Genomic DNA, 17,422 nt, shown 5'->3' with positions numbered 1-17,422 from the left:
CTCCTCCCTATATTCTGTTCTCTCCATCCCCCCTTCCTCGAACACGCACGCTTCTCATTGCCTCTGGAGATACGCAGCTCCCCCCAAATATATCTGTTTTGCTTGGCTCGTTGGAAACAAGAGGATCCTAACTATTGATAACTTGAGGAAAAGAGGGATGCAACTGGTTAATGTCTGTCTTTGTTGCATGCAGAATGAGGAAACTGTGGATCATCTATTCATCCATTGCCCGTTCATTTCTCAAATCTGGAAGGATTTTTTTGGCCGTTTCAATGTCAGCGGTTGCTTTCCGAGTTCTGTCTCTTCAACCCTTACATACTGGCATGGTTTTTAAATAGGAAAGATTATAACCTCTATCTGGAGGATGGCTATTCTGGCCATTTGGTGGGCCGTGTGGAAGGAAAGAAATGACCGGTGCTTTAACGACATCCACAATTCTACTCAGGCTATCGCTTCTTATGCTAAATCTTTGATTATTGAATGGGTGGTTAATATTTTGGGTCTTAAAGACTTTAATCTTTTGTTTCTGGGCTTGTAGTTCTTTCTGCCGGGTGTGCTATCTCAGCAGCCCCGGGTTGTATTTTCTCTTTCCTTTTTATATATTTCTGTTACTTTAAAAAAAAAAAAACACTAAGACTTTGTTTGGATGCGAAATTTTATTGAATTGCAAGCATTTAGTTTAATCAAGATGAAATGACAACAATTATTGATGTTTCATAGCATTCATGATGACATGGCCCTGACATTGCAGTCACACTAATTCGAAAGTATCAATTTTGTGCAGCACATACCCTTAGCATCATTGAAGAAAAGAAAAAGGAGATTAGCCCCACAAGAAGGAAATCACAACTAGGCCAATCCACTTTATTAGACCAATAATTGTAACTTCAATTCAATTGATCATCCACATGCAAACTGAAATTATGGATTGTAACGTAATCAAATAATAATACCTTTAATCAACTTTGTGCACTCAGGGCCATTGTGAAACTGCGATAACTCAAGAAGTGCTCCTCCCCACCTAGTAAGATTCTGAAAAATAAAAATGAATAAGAAGAAAAGGAAGGACAAATTTCAACATTCAAGAGCTGTAAGTTGATTTTTTTCATTTTGAAAGGTGGGACACTGATAATATTCAACCAAAATTTTGAAAATATAAATAATCGTCAGTGATAAAATTTTACTCATTAAATATTATAAACTCTATTCGCACACATGTGATGTGTGCATGAGATCCCTACAGCATGCAGGCCCAAACTGCAGACAAAAGCACTTCAGAAGATGCTAGACTAGAGGTTGGGGGGGTGGGGGACTAAGTGTCCGGAGTCAACAGAGAAAAGGTTCTTCAGCAATCGGGATCGCCCAATTGACATGATTTTTTATAAATGGTCCACCCACCTCCAGTCCACATTTGGGATCGCTCGATTGACATATTTTTTATACGTGGCCCACCAGAAACTGGTCCCATGATTTCTTTTTGGCTTTTGAATGTCAGGTCACTAGTTAAATAGTTTAGCTTTCATGTATGCATGCTACAAATATCTAAGAGTGTGTTGAATACAAGGAAGGAATCCAAGGGGAAAAGATATTGAATTCACTTGACAACAATCATTATTGGATAGATTCAAAACAGTGGATTCTTTAAAGTAAATTAGCCTTATCCGCAATCAAGATTCTCTAATGCAAGATATGAAGTGACCCTTGTCTACTGAGTCCAATATTTCCACGTGCAGAGCAAACAAGGCCTGCAAAAATTACTCCATTTTTCAAGTGTCGTTAGAAAGTAATAATTACTTGTCCATGCCCATGCATTGGATTCCTTTCATTCGAACACGCTTAGCGGGAAAAGAAACTAAAATGGAAGACTTTTGCCAAGATGGGACGTTTCACCATGTTTGGATGGTAAAGGAAACATTAGATTTCAAAATGCAATTATTACCCGAACATGGTAAAATTCTCACGCATGAAATACAAAGTGACTTTTGTGAGAGCATTATTTGGATATCCACTTGTTATCCAAACAAGGTCCCCAAAATGGAATCCACGCTCATGGGAAATCTTGGAAATTATCATTGGATGATGATTGCAGTTTTCATTTCTTTTCTTGCCTGCCTCCAAACAGCCCTAAGAAGAAAAGTGTGGGTAAAAAAATTTCTAATGCAATGTGCTATCTACGGAAAGCAGCTTAGGGCCTGTTTGGATTCGCGTATAGTATTGTATTGTATTGTATTTGGGTACTATTCATGTATACATTGGACAATTTTCAGAATACATCCAAATCAATCATATACTAATCAATGTTTGGATAGGACGTATTATGTTTGCATATTGTACAATCTTAATTGGGTCAGGTGGCCTGTTTGATGTATGGAACTTTCTGATTTTTAGCCCAGATGATTTTCACATTGAAATGTTCCAAATGAACGGTCCCGATCTTACACTGCATAGGTACCAGATATCTTGTAATTGTACAAATTTCAAACTTTCATCCGCTGCCAAATACAGCGCAACGAATACACGGCAACAGAACCCACTGACAATACTCTACCGTCGGTTCGAAAATTTGGTTAGAGTTTGTATTCGCACGCATGGGATTCAACTCCTATTCACTCCAATCCAAACACGGTAAACGTCAAATCATAACTTCTAATACGATACAATACAGCCCAAAACACCTATCCAAACAGGCCCTTAGAGAAGAAATAAAGAAACTTGCAAGTGTGGGCCTGACATCAGGCAATTAAGTTCTGATGTAGAACCTGTCACAGACACGTTCCTAGCATGGTTGAGCCAAAAGAAGATGGACCGTGAATTGACTATAACTTTTGATCCGGGTATCGTTACGGGGCGCACAACCTATCAATCTTTATTGAAATGGGCCATCCGAGGTGAACCGACCCACTTTGTGGGTCGCATCTGTCCGTTTCGTCAGAAAAGGCGCGCTTTCAGCTCAAAAACGAATTTTTAGGAAAATTTTACTATTTTTAGTAATTCCGATTTTTTTAATATTTTTTAGAGTTTTAGATTTTCTTTCCTTTTAGAAATAAATTTTAGTTATACTAGGACTCTTCTAGAGAAAGTTTATTTGCAATTTTTATTTTTAGAAATTAGGCCTTAGAAGAGTTTTATTAGAATTAGGATTTTTATTAGAGTTAGAATTTTGCTATTTTTGGTAATTACGAATTTTAGTTTATTTATTTTTTCTATATTAATGGTGTAAGGACACATTATGGAATTATCAATTATTCATCAATCAATTTCGAATTTATTAGAATTTATTTCTATTTTCTGCTTTCTTTCCTCGTGGATTCGAGAAGTCTCTGTGAGGAGTCCAGAGAAGTTCCGTGGATTCGGAACAGTTATCCTCTTGAGGAAGACGGTGCTCGACCTCACGTCCTCCCCTGCGTCAAGTTCGAACTTGATAGGGTAGAAGTCCTCCAACCGGACATTTAGGACCATCCAACCAACATGATCCCAGTGGGGCCCAGTAGCAAAAAGGGACTGAGGTAGGTAAACGAATACGTCTAAGAAACAAATTTGTAACACTGGATTCTTTCTCAAGAGGAGGTTTTATATGCTCCCCAGCCCAAGGATATGCATGGTATCTTCATGCTCTTATGTTTTACCGTTGGGGTTCCATGCCCCATTGATCCAGACCATTAGCCAGATGCAATCCCTCTCCTGTATGTCACAATCCTAACCCTTCAATCAGTGGCCTCCAAATAGCCGGTTACAAGGAGAAATACAACAACAATCGTCACTAAGTATTGTGCGGCTAGGATCCACTAAACCAGCACATATCTTCGGCGTGGTCCATTTGCATCAGGGCCAATCAAACCAACGGTCCGGATTAAATAAAAGCAATAATAATAATAATAATAATAATGAAACCAAAACTAAAAACCCAAGTTAGCTGAGGATCGTCGAATCCTCTTCCAACGGTTTTTTATGTTAAAAAGAAAAAAGAAAAAAAAGATACAACAACTAAATTGCGAGAGAGTAAAAACATTAATCCATCCAGCGACTTTAGGGTTTCAAAGTGGATAGCATATGAAAGCTAATCAGAGCCCCAATTTACGGTATTCGTTTGAAAATATTACATTAGGCCTTTGGAAAGCTCTGGAAGAATTCCAGTGCTAAAAGCAGCAGAAATAGGAGAGTGTGAATTTACTTCAGCGTCGAGAGGGTTTTTGGCGTAGGCGGCCTCGGACAGCTTCCGAGCTTGCTCGAAGAATAGGAGGCGATCGAGGTCCGTTTGAGCCATTTCCATCTCTCTCTACTGCGATGGTCGATGGGTAGAGGGAAATTTTGAAGGCGGATTCTGAGAGCGCAAGGCGGAAAATAGATGAACGAGGAAACGAGGGAGCGGTTTTTCTAAAGGTAGCGCGAGCTGGGCTATTGACTATTTAAAACTTTTTTTTCTTCGTTACAAGAGTTTTACATTAAAGAATATATTTTTCCTTTTCACACGCGGTTTTTTTTTTTCCTTATCAGTAGATTAGATGGCCAATAATATTTCTTAGGGTGGACGTTAAAGGCATGTTCCCAAGCGTAAATTTAGAACCTGGATTTGAAATCCTTCTATTTTATTGTACTTGGCTCTTAGATTCAGAATTAATCCCCTTTGATCTAAAAGTAGTTATGTATAACATATTTACATGATTTTGAATTTAATTTTACTAAATTAACTTTAATATATATAATTGGTGTACGTGTTTAATATTTGATACAATAGTTATAATAAGCCTATTGAAATATGTATTTTATCCAAAGATGATGAAATTCCAAGTCGTAGACGAACCACAAGCACGAGATCACATTTGGGTGACCAACTAATAAATTTTAATTGTTGATTTTCATATACAATGTTTGAACAACTCTAGCAATGCAATTGATAATTTTATTATTTTGAGATATCATCAATGGCCCATGTGACCAATAGATTGATAGTCTAGTGATAAACCCGTTACACATGCAACTCTTGAAAATATTTTAAATGTAATCTAAGTTTTTACATTAAATTTCAAACCTCCTCTTCCTCAAGGGATTTAAAACCCCTTGAATTTAAAACCCTGGTTGCTTTATGGTGCTTAGGGCATGTTTGGTCAAGCGAAACCCATGGGATTAGGAGGGATGAGATCAATTTCAAGGTAATGATGATGATGTCAGTGTTTGTCCGTTGATTTCATGAGTTTAGGATAGCCCATGGGATATATAACAGCGTGTTTGGACCGTCACAAATGGCAAGTCTCATGGGTTTTCATCTCCACTGCTTCTTGTAGTGTACCCCACTCAGTGTTTTATATCTACCTCCTAACAAGTTCATAGCTGAATGTAGGTTGATGAAAATGATGGAGGGAGTGTCCACATAGCATAGGAAACACGCATCCCATATTTGCCGAATTCATCTTTGAGACGGGCGGTGTTTACGAGGGTGCGGCGGTTGAATTCTATCTCGTCATTCCAAACAACTGTCGGGATGGGATGACCCATAATAACCCTCCTATCACATTTTAATACTATATTCAGCACATGGCCAAACACACCCCCTAGGGGATTTGAAATTCCCTTGAGCCTCAAATTCACAGTGCCAAACGTCCATAAGAAGTTTTGAATAGTAGAGAGTTTGATTGTAAATGCGCTAATTGACATTTAGTTTTAAAATTTTTGTAATTTTTGTATGATGCATATCACGTGATGTGAAACATATATTAAAAAAATAATAATATGTAATAAGCATTCGTTTTTTTATTTAGTTAATGCCCTTGAATTTAAGATTAACTTATTTAATTATCTAGTTTTGTGTTGGATCGGCTTTACTTTTGGAATAATGCCCTAGAATGATATGACAAAACTGATGAATGGAGAGAATGAATACATAAATCAAGGCGGGCCCCATGGTAATTGTCGCACTTATTGGGTGGGTCCGGGGTCTCGCGTAATAGCTAATACGCTCCACACGTCCCGACGCGACTCGGCGTGGTCGAGCGCCTCTGCACTTCACATGAGTGCAACGACGGCACTTGTGCGGATTCACCTCTTAAATGTCTCATCGCGCGAATCGCCCGCAGTTATCCCAGCCAAAGCCCAGACACCCCGAGCACAGTAACAGAAAACCTCTCCCTGTCCCTCTTGCGAGCGAGCGGAGAAGAAAATGTCAGACGCAAAGCTTTCCAATCAGCAGACGCTGGAATGGGAGACAAGAGCTCGAGACTGGCTCTCCGCTATGCCGAAGACTCGGGACATCACGACGGACGAAATGGACGGCTGGATCGACTCCCCCCACTCAGCTCTACCTGAAGACCTCAAATCCCTGCCTCGTTCTCACATCCACCAGCGGATTCTATTCATACACCACCTCATCCGTCAATCTTATCAGGTCCGTCTCTTCTCCTCTCCTTCTCGCAAGTTTTCTTACCTACAAGGCTCACATGTGCTGGGTTTGAACGATTGGGGCCCATTTTCAGTTATTCAAACGGGTGATATGGTGAGCCCCACCTCGAACTACCCCTGCACGAAAAATCTACCCGGCTGGAAATTTCCAGCCATTGATCCTTGGCCTTTTTTTCCTGGTGTTGAATTTGGAACGCCGACGTATTTTCTTTGCAGCAGCTGAACGTTAGGATTTTTCCATCCAGGAAATTTATGGTGCAGGAGGCATCTACCCTGTGGCAATCATATTAATGGCCTGGATCGCAGATCAAGTGCGCGTTTATAACTGTATGCCCGAACAGAATGGGCAGACTCTTAGGTCGAGCATTGCTTCCATACTTTAGGAGCAAATCACTCACTAGATGTGCTGTAAGTGATGGTGTGCCAGTTTGCATTTTGATCCACCGTCCAGTCAGATTGTCATAGGTCACTGTGCATAAGACACTCCGATTACACGATATCGACCATGTGAAGATTCGCTTCATCTTCTTCTTCTTCTTCTTTGTCACAAGTGTCTGGTTTCCAACCCATCCAATGAAAGCGGTCCTTAAGATGGGGGCTGAATGGATGATTCAGATTGATGGTTGGATTATTTTCCTATTAACAATTTTGACTGATCATTCTGGATGCTGTTGATTGAACGGTTTGGACCATCCAGTTGGCTTTTTTTTTTTTTTTTCTTGAGGTTATCTATGGTGAGTGAGCTGGAGTCCTTAACCAAATGGATGGTACAGATTGATGACAGGCTGGAAAAAGGGATGTTGTCTGCTCAGGCATTTGCCATGTAGGGCTGGCCCACCTTCCAATGATCCAGATGATTCATCTAGTTGGTCCCGCTGTTGATGGGTGATGCTGAGAATGGAAGGACTCTTCATAAAACAATCTAACCATCTGTTTTTTGGCCTGCCAATAGCCTATATCCCATATGCAGTGGGACGGCAGCGATAACACAAGTGGTTAGGATCATTCAGTGGAAGTGATTTTATTTTATTTTTGTTGCATTGCATATCCATGTTCAGGCTCACCAGATGAACAACCTGGATCATGGGAAAGTGGGTCATGCTTGTCTTCAACGCTGGTATGATTGAAAACATGGCTAACTCTTCTGTCTATTTTTGGGATGTAAGTTTGGGCTGTATTCTTTTTCATGCCGTGGCTTTTGCATAGGTGGTTCTTTAAATAAAATTTTAGTTATTCTTCAAAAAGAGAAAAATGGCTAACTCGACCCAAGGATTATGTTCTATTTTCTTCTTCCCCTTCTTTACTCAGATTGATCAGTAAATGCATGCATGGAAAGTGAAGATTTGAATGTGCAAAGTTCGAGAGCTAGAAATGGGAATCAACAATAAACATGTTACCTGTAAACTGTTGTATGTGATGCAACATCAATTTCTTTAATTGCAGTGTTCACCCTGCAATAAATCCCAAATAAAAAAACTATCTCCAGATTCCCAGAATGTGAAACAATGACCAGCGAAGTGGTTTGGGGCATCATCAACATTCTAGATTTATTAAGTGGACAAACTGCATAGAAAAGACGAAAGCAATCCTATTCATACCAGTATAACGACGAATTCTCCACACGATTGGAAGCCGCCGAGCAGATCTGCCGTAATTATCTCATACTAGAGGTCTTTGTGGCTTAACATTTTGATTAGATAATGGCCAGTTTAACTTGATGATCTTTCCTTAAGCCTGGTTCCTAAATTGACAAAGAGAAAGCCCATTACTTGAACTAGTTGATTGAATCCCAAAGATTTAAGAATGAGTTGCCCGCGACATCTTTTCTCAGTTTTCAGTTCATATGAAATCTTGTGATGGTTTAAATGATTTTTTTAAAAAGGTCTTTTTGGTTTATTTGCTAAGGGAAATACATGGTAAGTATAGCATTATGAGCTTAAGGGCATTTTGGAGTCTCTATATTCACATTAAGCATAATGGCCATTACGCTCGTTTCTTCTATTTGAAGAAATGAGCCCTGATTTGATGGAATCTCTCTATCGTACTCAACACTGAATGGGTTTTACACCTTTAACGTAGGGCTCGGGTGTGCCAAAACGGTTACGTATCGGCCGTAACGGCCAATACGTAACGGTAACGGTGGGAACCATTATGCGTTTCGGGGTCGTATCGGCCGTTACCCGATTTTGTACCCGTATCGGCTGATACGGGCCCGTTACGGGGCGTAACAGCTGTTATGGGCCCATAACGGGCCCGTATCGGTCGAATAACGGTAACTTTTTTTTTTTTTCATTTTAAGCTCTGTTTTTTGCTGTTTTTTTGAAACCTCTTACTTCCAAACTGTTTCTCACTCCTTCTACTACTAATTTCGACCAACCTTGGGTAGGTATTTGAGATAAAAACACATTATATTACGGATTTTCTTGAATCAAAGCTCGGTGGGCCATTTTTTAGAAATTCGTCAAAAATAGGTATTTATACTTTTTTTAATATGTTTTGTTGTTTTAATCATGCCATATGATGTGTTAATCATAGTGGAACACGTTAATGTGCATTTTACAGATTTGGGGTGCCATTTAATAATTTTTTTAATATTTTTTTCTATTTACGCATGAATTTTGGCCCCTTTTTTTAAAATTCGAAAAATCAATTTTTAATGGTTGTTTTACTGTTTTAATCATGTCATTTGATGTGTTAATCCTAGTAGAACATGTTAATGTGCATTTTACAGATTTGGGGTGCCATTTTATATTTTTTTAATATTTTTTTCTATTTACGCATTTATTTTGGCCTTTTTTTTGAAAATTCGAAAAATCATTTTTTAATGATTCTTTTGCTGTTTTAATGATGCCATATGATGTGTTAATCATAGTGAAACATGTTAATGTGCATTTTACAGATTTGGGGTGCCATTTTATATATATATTTTTTATTTTTTTCTATTTATGCATTTATTTTGGCCCTTTTTTTGAAAATTTGAAAAATCATTTTTTAATGATTCTTTTGCTGTTTTAATGATGTCATATGATGTGTTAATCATAGTAGAACATGTTAATGTGCATTTTACAGATTTGAGGTGCCATTTTATATTTTTTTCTATTTACGCATTTATTTCGGCCCTTTTTTTGAAAATTCGAAAAATCATTTTTTAATGATTCTTTTGCTGTTTTAATGATGCCATATGATGTGTTAATCATAGTAGAACATGTTAATGTGCATTTTACATATTTGGGGTGCCATTTTATATTTTTTTTTTATATTTTTTTCTATTTACGCATTTATTTTGGCCCTTTTTTTGAAAATTCGAAAAATCATTTTTTAATAATTCTTTTGTTGTTTTAATGATGTCATATGATGTGTTAATCATAGTAGAACATGTTAATGTGCATTTTACACATTTGGGGTGTCATTTTATATTTTTTTCTATTTACGCATGAATTTTGGCCCTCAAAAAAAATTACAAACACCTAAATGTAAGATATTTTCATATTACATTCATTCTAATATATTTATCATTGATAGTAGATAGTTAGAAAATTAAATATATGAATTTTGTAGTCAAATTCAGGTTATCTGGTTCATAAATTCATCAGACAGTCCGATACAACTTCTCACCAAAGAATGGACCGTTACACCACCATAAACATGTTCCAATTTATAAATGAATGCATATTTGGAATGCTTAGAATCTTCCGGATTTAATCCATATTTTTTCATATATTTTTGGCAAAAAAAAATTTTTGCGCTGTTACGGGCCGTTACGCCCCCGTATCCGTATCGGTTTTGGAGGTCACCGTTACGCCAACCGATACCGATACGGGACACCTTACCGAGCTCTCTTGCTAATGGGAGCCAGTTTGATGCCTTACTCCATCTGCTTACTGCGAAATGGTCTTTTTCTTTTTCCTAAATTTGATGTTTTTTCCTTTATTTTTATTTTTTTTGTTAATTTCTGTTTCTTGTTGGTCTTTTAGCCTTAATAATATTAATCATCTTTCAAAAAAGAAGAAGAAGAAGAAGAAGAAGAAGAAGAAGAAGAAGTGCCATTTTCAACTGACCTCACTTTCCATTTGGATATGGTTTGATGGAATTTCTATTCTGCTTAATTTGGACTGGGTTTCTGTTTCTGGAACAGAACAGTGTTATTTTTTAGTTTAAAGTTGGGTACTGTCTAAATAGGCCACAGTTGACATTTGCTCCCTTTGCAAAATGGCACCAAACTATTCCAGGTTTTCATTTTAGTTTACTTTTCGGTTGCTCATAGAGTACATTTCTGCATGCGAAGAAAAATTTTCATCATCGTCATTTCTTTTCTAAATGCAGGAAATGGATGCCGTTCAGGTTGAGCCTCAACCACCTCGTTTTCAACGCACGGATCAGTGGATGCCTGTCTATTCCTGGCTAGAATCGTTGGAGAAAAATGAGGTAGTTAAACCTAATGAGATTATTGACTGGCTATCTGAGAACCCTGGAGTTAGGGATCAGTTGCATTCGAAACATTCTCGTCATCATTTGATGCATTACATCCAGAGATGCCATTTTAAGATGTTGAGAAGACGAGAGAGACAGCGGAAGGTAATAGTTTTACATTTTAGTTCATAAACCTTTCCTTTTCCCTATTCTGTATTTTTCTAAGGGCCTGTTTGGATTTGTTGAAATATAAACTGAGGAAACATTACTTCCATGAAAATGGCATTTTCATTATTTGTTTTTTGTAAATTTCTTAGAAACTTTATTTCCATTTCCTGAAAAAATGCCATTTTTTTATTATGTTATTGAGCGACATGTGCAACATGGCCACTGTCCATCTTTAAGCTGCGCGACATGTGCCGATGCATGGCATGTGCAACACGTGCCACCAACCACTTTCAGGTGCCCCACATGCAAACATCTATTCAAGTACCCCACACGTGCCAGTGTCCTACAATCTTAAAGTACCATACACGTGCCCATTGTCACATGTGTGACATGTACCACCACCCATCATCAAGTGTGTCAATATGCTAATGCCCCACTGTGCCATATGTGCAACATGTGCTGCCCCCATCTTCAAGCACCCCACATGTGCAAATGTACCATGTCTTATTGTGCCACGTGCCACATGTGCTGCCATTCATCTTTAAGTGCTCAACATGTGCCACGCTTGTTACCGGGCAGAGGATCACAATTAAATCAGCACAGTTACAATCTATTACTGACCTGTGTACATTAGCCAGTGATAGGCTTTGGTTCAAAAGTTGGTCTGTTTTGCATTTAGGAATCTTTGAAAAAAGCAGCATGGGACTTTGCTTCTTAGCAAGGGCTTCAAGATTATTTTTTTCCCCCAAGTATTCACAGGCAGAGGCTAATGGTAGAATATATTACTATTCAGTGAAATGTTCTACTTGATTGGTTACCCAAAACAATCTCATATGGAATTTTATACAGAGTACTTTGCAATGTAATTCATCCCCAGTCACTAAGTGCAGTTCATTAGCACAACTTTAGGTAGGAAGATTTGGATTTACAGAATACTTGAATGGCTTAAATCTTCTAATAGTAGCGCAATTAAGCTTTAAGTGAGGGCATGCCTCTTGTCTCTGCATGTTGCATGTCATAGATGCTGGAGGTTGTAAAGTACCTTTTTTTTCTTTCTGTCACTTCTGTGCTCACTTCCTGCTGCTTTTGATAACCAAGGTTTAAGCTCATTTGCCCTTGAACTGCTTTTATTTTGGTTTTTCTGTATGAGGGTGGAACTGCTTTTTCCTCTTTGAACTTCTTGTTCGTTCCGTTTTACTTGCTCCACCTTTTCCTCTTTTTGCAGTTTCTTAAATTTCTGTTTCCTAAAGGAAAATGCTTCTTCAGCATGCATAGATGAATAAATATGAATCTGTGTATGCCAAGGTATGAAGTAATGGTAATGGCTGGCACATTGGCCAGCTTGCTGGCTAATATGATACCCCTTACTGGGTAGACGGTCCCATATTTCTATAACATGGTTTGCATCAAGACCTCTTATAATAGGTCAGCAATGACTTCATTTGAATTCTTATGCATAAATTGTAGATGTTTGGTGCAAATGCGTGCTCAAATGAATGCATTCTTGAAGGTCCTCCATTATTATGTTTGAGAATAGTAAAAATCAGTCCTTACTCTTCATATTGAATTGATTCAACTTTCAAGGCTTGTATTGCGAGTTGCGATGCTTTGCTTTCTCTTTTGAAGTGTGATACCTTTTTCAGCTAACTGATGTTGTATTTCTAATATTTGCTCATTTTAATATTTGCTTCAAGGGAGAACCATTTCTTTTTGAAACATTTTGTTGCTTATTTGAACAGCGCATGCAAGCAATGCAACCCCCCACCACAAGTCCTGAAGTTAAGGCCCTCAATAATGGGGTAACAACAGCAGCAGTTCCCCTTCGATGTATGGGCCACCTTCATCTTATATGTTGAACTGTTTATTTTCTCCTACTGCCTTTCTCCAAGTTATTTTCTCTAACTATCGTCAATTAAAATTTAGGTTGTTTAGTTATCATTTTGTATCTTTCTCTTTCTGTGTGTGTTTTTGTTATACTGCTTTTTGTATGTGCTCATATGTCTCTGGTTTTGTCAGTTTACTATTACATACTTTACATATTTATTCACTAGATTGTGGCACAATGGCAAACTCACGACTTTGGACTCATTTTGGTCCAGTCAAGGAGCTGTGAGTTGGTGTGAATCACACATCTTATTTCTTTGTTGGATTACTAGTTAAATTTCTCTTCTTCTTTTTTCTTCTTTTTTTTTTCTTTCTTTCTTTCTTTCTTTCTAGAAGCACCGGATAAATGGGAGTTTTAGATGTAAGAAGTCATCCAAAATTCAATGCAACTTTCAAGGCTGTGGAGAATTAACCTCAGCTACTATTATTTCTCACAGAACTGCAAGCATTGTCTTGATTCTGCTCTCTAGGACCCATTGATCATCATGTTTCCTAATGCACCTTGTAGCCCTCTAGGTTTTTTTTTTTTTTCCTTTTGATTTTCTTAGTGAACCTCATTACCTTAGAAAGACAAGGAAAAGCCGTAATTTGCGAGGATAAAACTTATGGAAGAGGGACATTGTTCTGTAGATAAAAATTATAAGGGGCGCCCTTCCATCTATATGCATATACTCATCTGCAAAGGCCTTAAGAATCAAATATGTTTTTAAGGGAAGCATTTGGCAGCTTAGTTGGTATGGTCAAGAAGGAGAATAGAGATATTGCTTGTCTCAATTCATCACAAGAATAACCGTAGATGATTACGATAATGAAGTGAGATATAATGTGAACTAAGCCTTATTAATCATTAACCTCCAGAATAGTATGTACAAAGGAATTAATAGTCAAATGGTCATGGTGAGCTCAGATTAGTCACTAGAGTGACCAAGTTCAATTGACACTGTGTGGGCTCTGCAAAAAGATTAAACTATTTCAACAAGGCCTTCCGTGCGCAAATCCACCGCATGCACATTCTTGCAAGTGTATACAACATCTTGTGCATGTACTCGCTCATACAAAGAATATGGCACATGCTCATCATTCCATGTCCAACATAAACTGGGAAGAGAGTGATGCTCATTCCGATGCTAGGATGCGTTCATTTAACTTTGATGAGATCCAGGACGTCTAGTCTTGGCCAAGCAATTCTTATGCATATTCAGGTAGAGAAAGTAATGGGATTGCCGATCCCTTTAGCAAAAGTCTAGTGAGATCATATGTGGATCAGGGAGGGGGTTCCTTTGCCCTGATATGTTTCTCTTCTTTGAAGGTAAATTATTTTTGCCTACCAGAAAAAAAGAAGGAATAGTTTTAATATTTTTCTGTTAGAATAGCTTCTTCAGTGACATGGGTACAGTTGAGGTTTCTCTCTAGAAATTTGAGAATTTAGTGCTAAAAGCATAAGTATTTTTTTGGCTTCACTGAAAACTACAGATGAATGCATTTGTTTATGGTTAGCTTGGACTGCCTTAATGGACACAAACACATGATTTTCTTTTTCAGGCAAAATTTCAAGCACTTTATTAAAAGATAATGATATGTCTTTATCTAAAAAGAATGAAGCTCTTCGTAGATATGAGCTGTAAGTGATCAATCAATGTCATGCTCTTCTCTGTTAATTTTAGAAGACATCGTAGTGTCAAACATGTACTTCATGGAGTCCAACGAAGTGCACACCAGAACATCTCTGTTGTGCGTGTCCTTTGTGTACAGGATCGGGACCATTCATTTTGGTGGGCCACTGTGGGGATGGGCGATGATGAAAACATAGTGATTGTCTGTAGAACTTGCAGTAACCATCAATTATTCAACTGCCAACCTGAAAGGATGTTCAACCAAAAATTAGAGCAATGGTCCACACTCAATTGGCAAAAATCAAATCAATGTGGATTGTTTGAGTAGTCAAATCAGTACTAGGCCTATGGCCAATCCACGTGGTGGCTCACCAAAGCAATGGTCCAAATAACCACATATTTGCCACATGTATGGTTGGGATGACACTTCGTAGATGTTCTATGAAGCTCATGTAATGTATGCCCACACTTACTCATTTGATATGGTGCAGTTTAACAGATTTGCAGAGCCAGCTGATAAGCCTCCTCTCAAATCATAAACAAGCAAACAACTCAAAGGAGTCTGTTTCACCACCCTCACTCATGCAGAGATCTACAGAAAATGCCAATAATCAGTTATCCGATGGTGGTGTCAAGGAAGGAAATATCAGTGTTATGTCTGGAGGTGCTTCTCATTGCCAAGAGTCAAGTCTTGTGTCACCATTAGATTCGGGAAGCGGGAGAAAAAGAAAGAGGCATGCAGCCGTAGTTACACCAGTAGGGTCGTATTGTGAAGCAGCGGCTGGTACTCAGCCTACTTAATTTGATGGACTATATGATTCATCTCAATGTATTAAACTAGCTCATCTTCTTAGGATTGTGTGACCCGTTTTGGACTGGGTCAAAGTTGAATCTTTTATATGCTGGTCTCAAACATACCTGCACTGCTTGTTTTCTACAACTATCTTTCCTCTGATTTCCATATTTGTGCATGTCAGAAAGAGACCTTGTCATGTGACTAGAGTTAATTTACTTCTACTTTTATTTTCATTACCAATGTTTCTATGGATTTACCAAGAGTATTGTTGTTTCTCTTCGTCGGGAATGATTCAAAACTGGTTTCTCAAAAGGCTTAGTCATTCTAACTATTTTGATGGCAACACTACAAATAGTAATTGAGTGATGAACATAAAGAAAGCCGATCTCCTGCAAATGCTACAACCCTTTTTTATGCCTTTAGAATTTTGTTTCCAGTTTTGCCCTTGAAAATAAATCAATGCTTTAAAGAATGGGTTGTAAGTTAACCTACAACCTTTCTTAGGTGATCAGTCCTTGAACATAAATATCCTCTACTTCTGTTATCATTTTTTAAACAATTAATGTCTTCAATATTAATGGTTGAAGACATTCCATTGCTTAGGCAGAGACATCTTTCCTCCAAATGCTCTTTTGACAGATGAAGTTCACAATTTGAAGGTTGAAAGGAAAAATCTATCAGGAATGTCTATCTGTGCTTAATGTCATGCCAGCCAGACATCTGTCTTGGAAATCTGTCTCTCTGAAAAGATTATTGGCAAAATAATGTCATGTGCCTGCAGGTGCAGGAAATGGGTTTGAGCTGGATGCAGGCTCACATGGTGGTTATGCAGGAAGGCATCGAGAAAAGTGGATTCCGTCTTCTGAAGATATGCTTTCTTTGCCATTGGTAGTAATGTATTAATTTGGAGCATTACATACATTTCCTACTTCCGAAGATACTTTGACTGGAACTCGTCTTTGCCACAACTCACTAAACTATGGCAACTCATACACTGTAAACATTCCATGTTTGACACCAACCTGGGCTGTTCAAATTGTAGGCCCTACCGTAGATGGAGAATAACCTGAAAATCTCTGGTTCGCTGATCCCAACCATCCCATCGGTGTCCATCTGATAGATGTTCAGAAGAAAATGCTATGGCCCACATTAAACAGGCAAAATTGTGATTAAGAATGTATAGTATGACTTTGGGCTGTGCTCCTTCCATGATGACATGATTTGGGCGTTCTGGATTGCATGCTTGTAAACCATGAGTACGGTGGATGACTTGCCATAACTTAGTGAATTGGTAAACACACATTCTAGCTTAGTTCTTAGTTTCTAAGGTGCTTTCTGCTACAAAGTTATTCAGAACTATTAGCTCCACTTTTAGCTGTTTTGTTTGTCCATTTAACTTATTATCCATTTACAGGCTGGAAGTCACTTGGTTGACAATTTCAGGAACCTGCTTTGGGGTTTGAATGGGGAAGTCACTCATCATGGGTTCCTACATGGTGTGCCTATACATCAGGCATGGCTATTGCACAACCCCTTCTCAAGATATGCATGTCAAATTATGGTTTTCTAGTATCATAGTTCGACCTGAAGGATGAAGTGATCTCTCTTTTTGCTAAAGCGTTGTAGGACTCTGTCCTTCCCAGACTGGAAGCATTAGCATGAACGTCAACAACAAACAAAGCTGTACTTGATAATTTGCACAAAAGTCATCAACCCTTTCCAAGTATCGATTTCCTATGATGGCAAGAGGGGACTGTCAATCATATCTTCATCCACTGCTCCTTGGCAAAAGAAATATGGAATTACTACTTTGGTCCTTTTGGGATTGAGTGGTAATGGTTATTGGCCTGGTTTGATTAGGGTTAGGGTTCCTGTTCTCACCGTTATGTCCAAGAACACTTAAAAAACATGCATACGTGTTCAAACTCATACTCAACACTTTTGCCTATGTATGCATTTGTAGTCCTAGAGGACCCCTTGTGTGTATGTCTTGGTTGTAGTTTACCCAAGGCTATTAAAGGTTGCTTAATTAGAATCCTGGTTGATAGGTTCTGTACCATAACTTGAGTGGGGAAGGACATGCAAAATGGTGAGTAGCACTCCAAAAGTCTGAGATGGATTCAGCATTTATCATATTCATGTTATTCCAGTGTCCAAA

General features: G+C 38.2%; 2 protein-coding genes across 5 annotated transcripts in view; one reads left to right on the top strand and one right to left on the bottom strand.

Moving 5' to 3' along the window:
* Positions 1-4,416, bottom strand: part of LOC131246887 (mitochondrial import receptor subunit TOM20-like) — a 32,210-nt gene extending 27,794 nt beyond the window's left edge. Inside the window, exons 1-2 of the mRNA XM_058247348.1 lie at positions 4,172-4,416; positions 954-1,032 (exon numbers count right to left, since the gene is read on the bottom strand). Coding sequence (XP_058103331.1) covers positions 954-1,032; positions 4,172-4,270 — 178 coding nt within the window. The 5' untranslated portion in view covers positions 4,271-4,416. The remainder of the gene's footprint in view (positions 1-953; positions 1,033-4,171) is intronic.
* Positions 4,417-6,067: 1,651 nt separating this feature from the next.
* LOC131246884 (uncharacterized) lies at positions 6,068-17,193 on the top strand. 4 transcript variants are annotated; one of them, XM_058247346.1, is made up of 8 exons: positions 7,390-7,802; positions 7,880-8,043; positions 10,717-10,968; positions 12,711-12,798; positions 14,398-14,476; positions 14,960-15,252; positions 16,046-16,152; positions 16,679-17,193. In XM_058247346.1, exons 3-8 carry the CDS (start codon positions 10,720-10,722, stop codon positions 16,832-16,834), a joined length of 972 nt encoding a protein of 323 aa, XP_058103329.1. In that variant the 5' UTR covers positions 7,390-7,802; positions 7,880-8,043; positions 10,717-10,719; the 3' UTR covers positions 16,835-17,193. The 4 variants fall into 4 exon arrangements, with proteins under 4 accessions (XP_058103326.1, XP_058103329.1, XP_058103328.1 ...); XM_058247343.1 differs by lacking the exons at positions 7,390-7,802; positions 7,880-8,043 and adding an exon at positions 6,068-6,379; XM_058247345.1 differs by having other exon boundaries at positions 7,390-8,043.
* Positions 17,194-17,422: the final 229 nt, after the last annotated feature.

Source organism: Magnolia sinica, chromosome 5 (genome assembly GCF_029962835.1).
Source record: "Magnolia sinica isolate HGM2019 chromosome 5, MsV1, whole genome shotgun sequence".
Lineage (NCBI taxonomy): Eukaryota > Viridiplantae > Streptophyta > Magnoliopsida > Magnoliales > Magnoliaceae > Magnolia > Magnolia sinica.
This window is presented reverse-complemented; position numbering and strand designations above follow the sequence as displayed.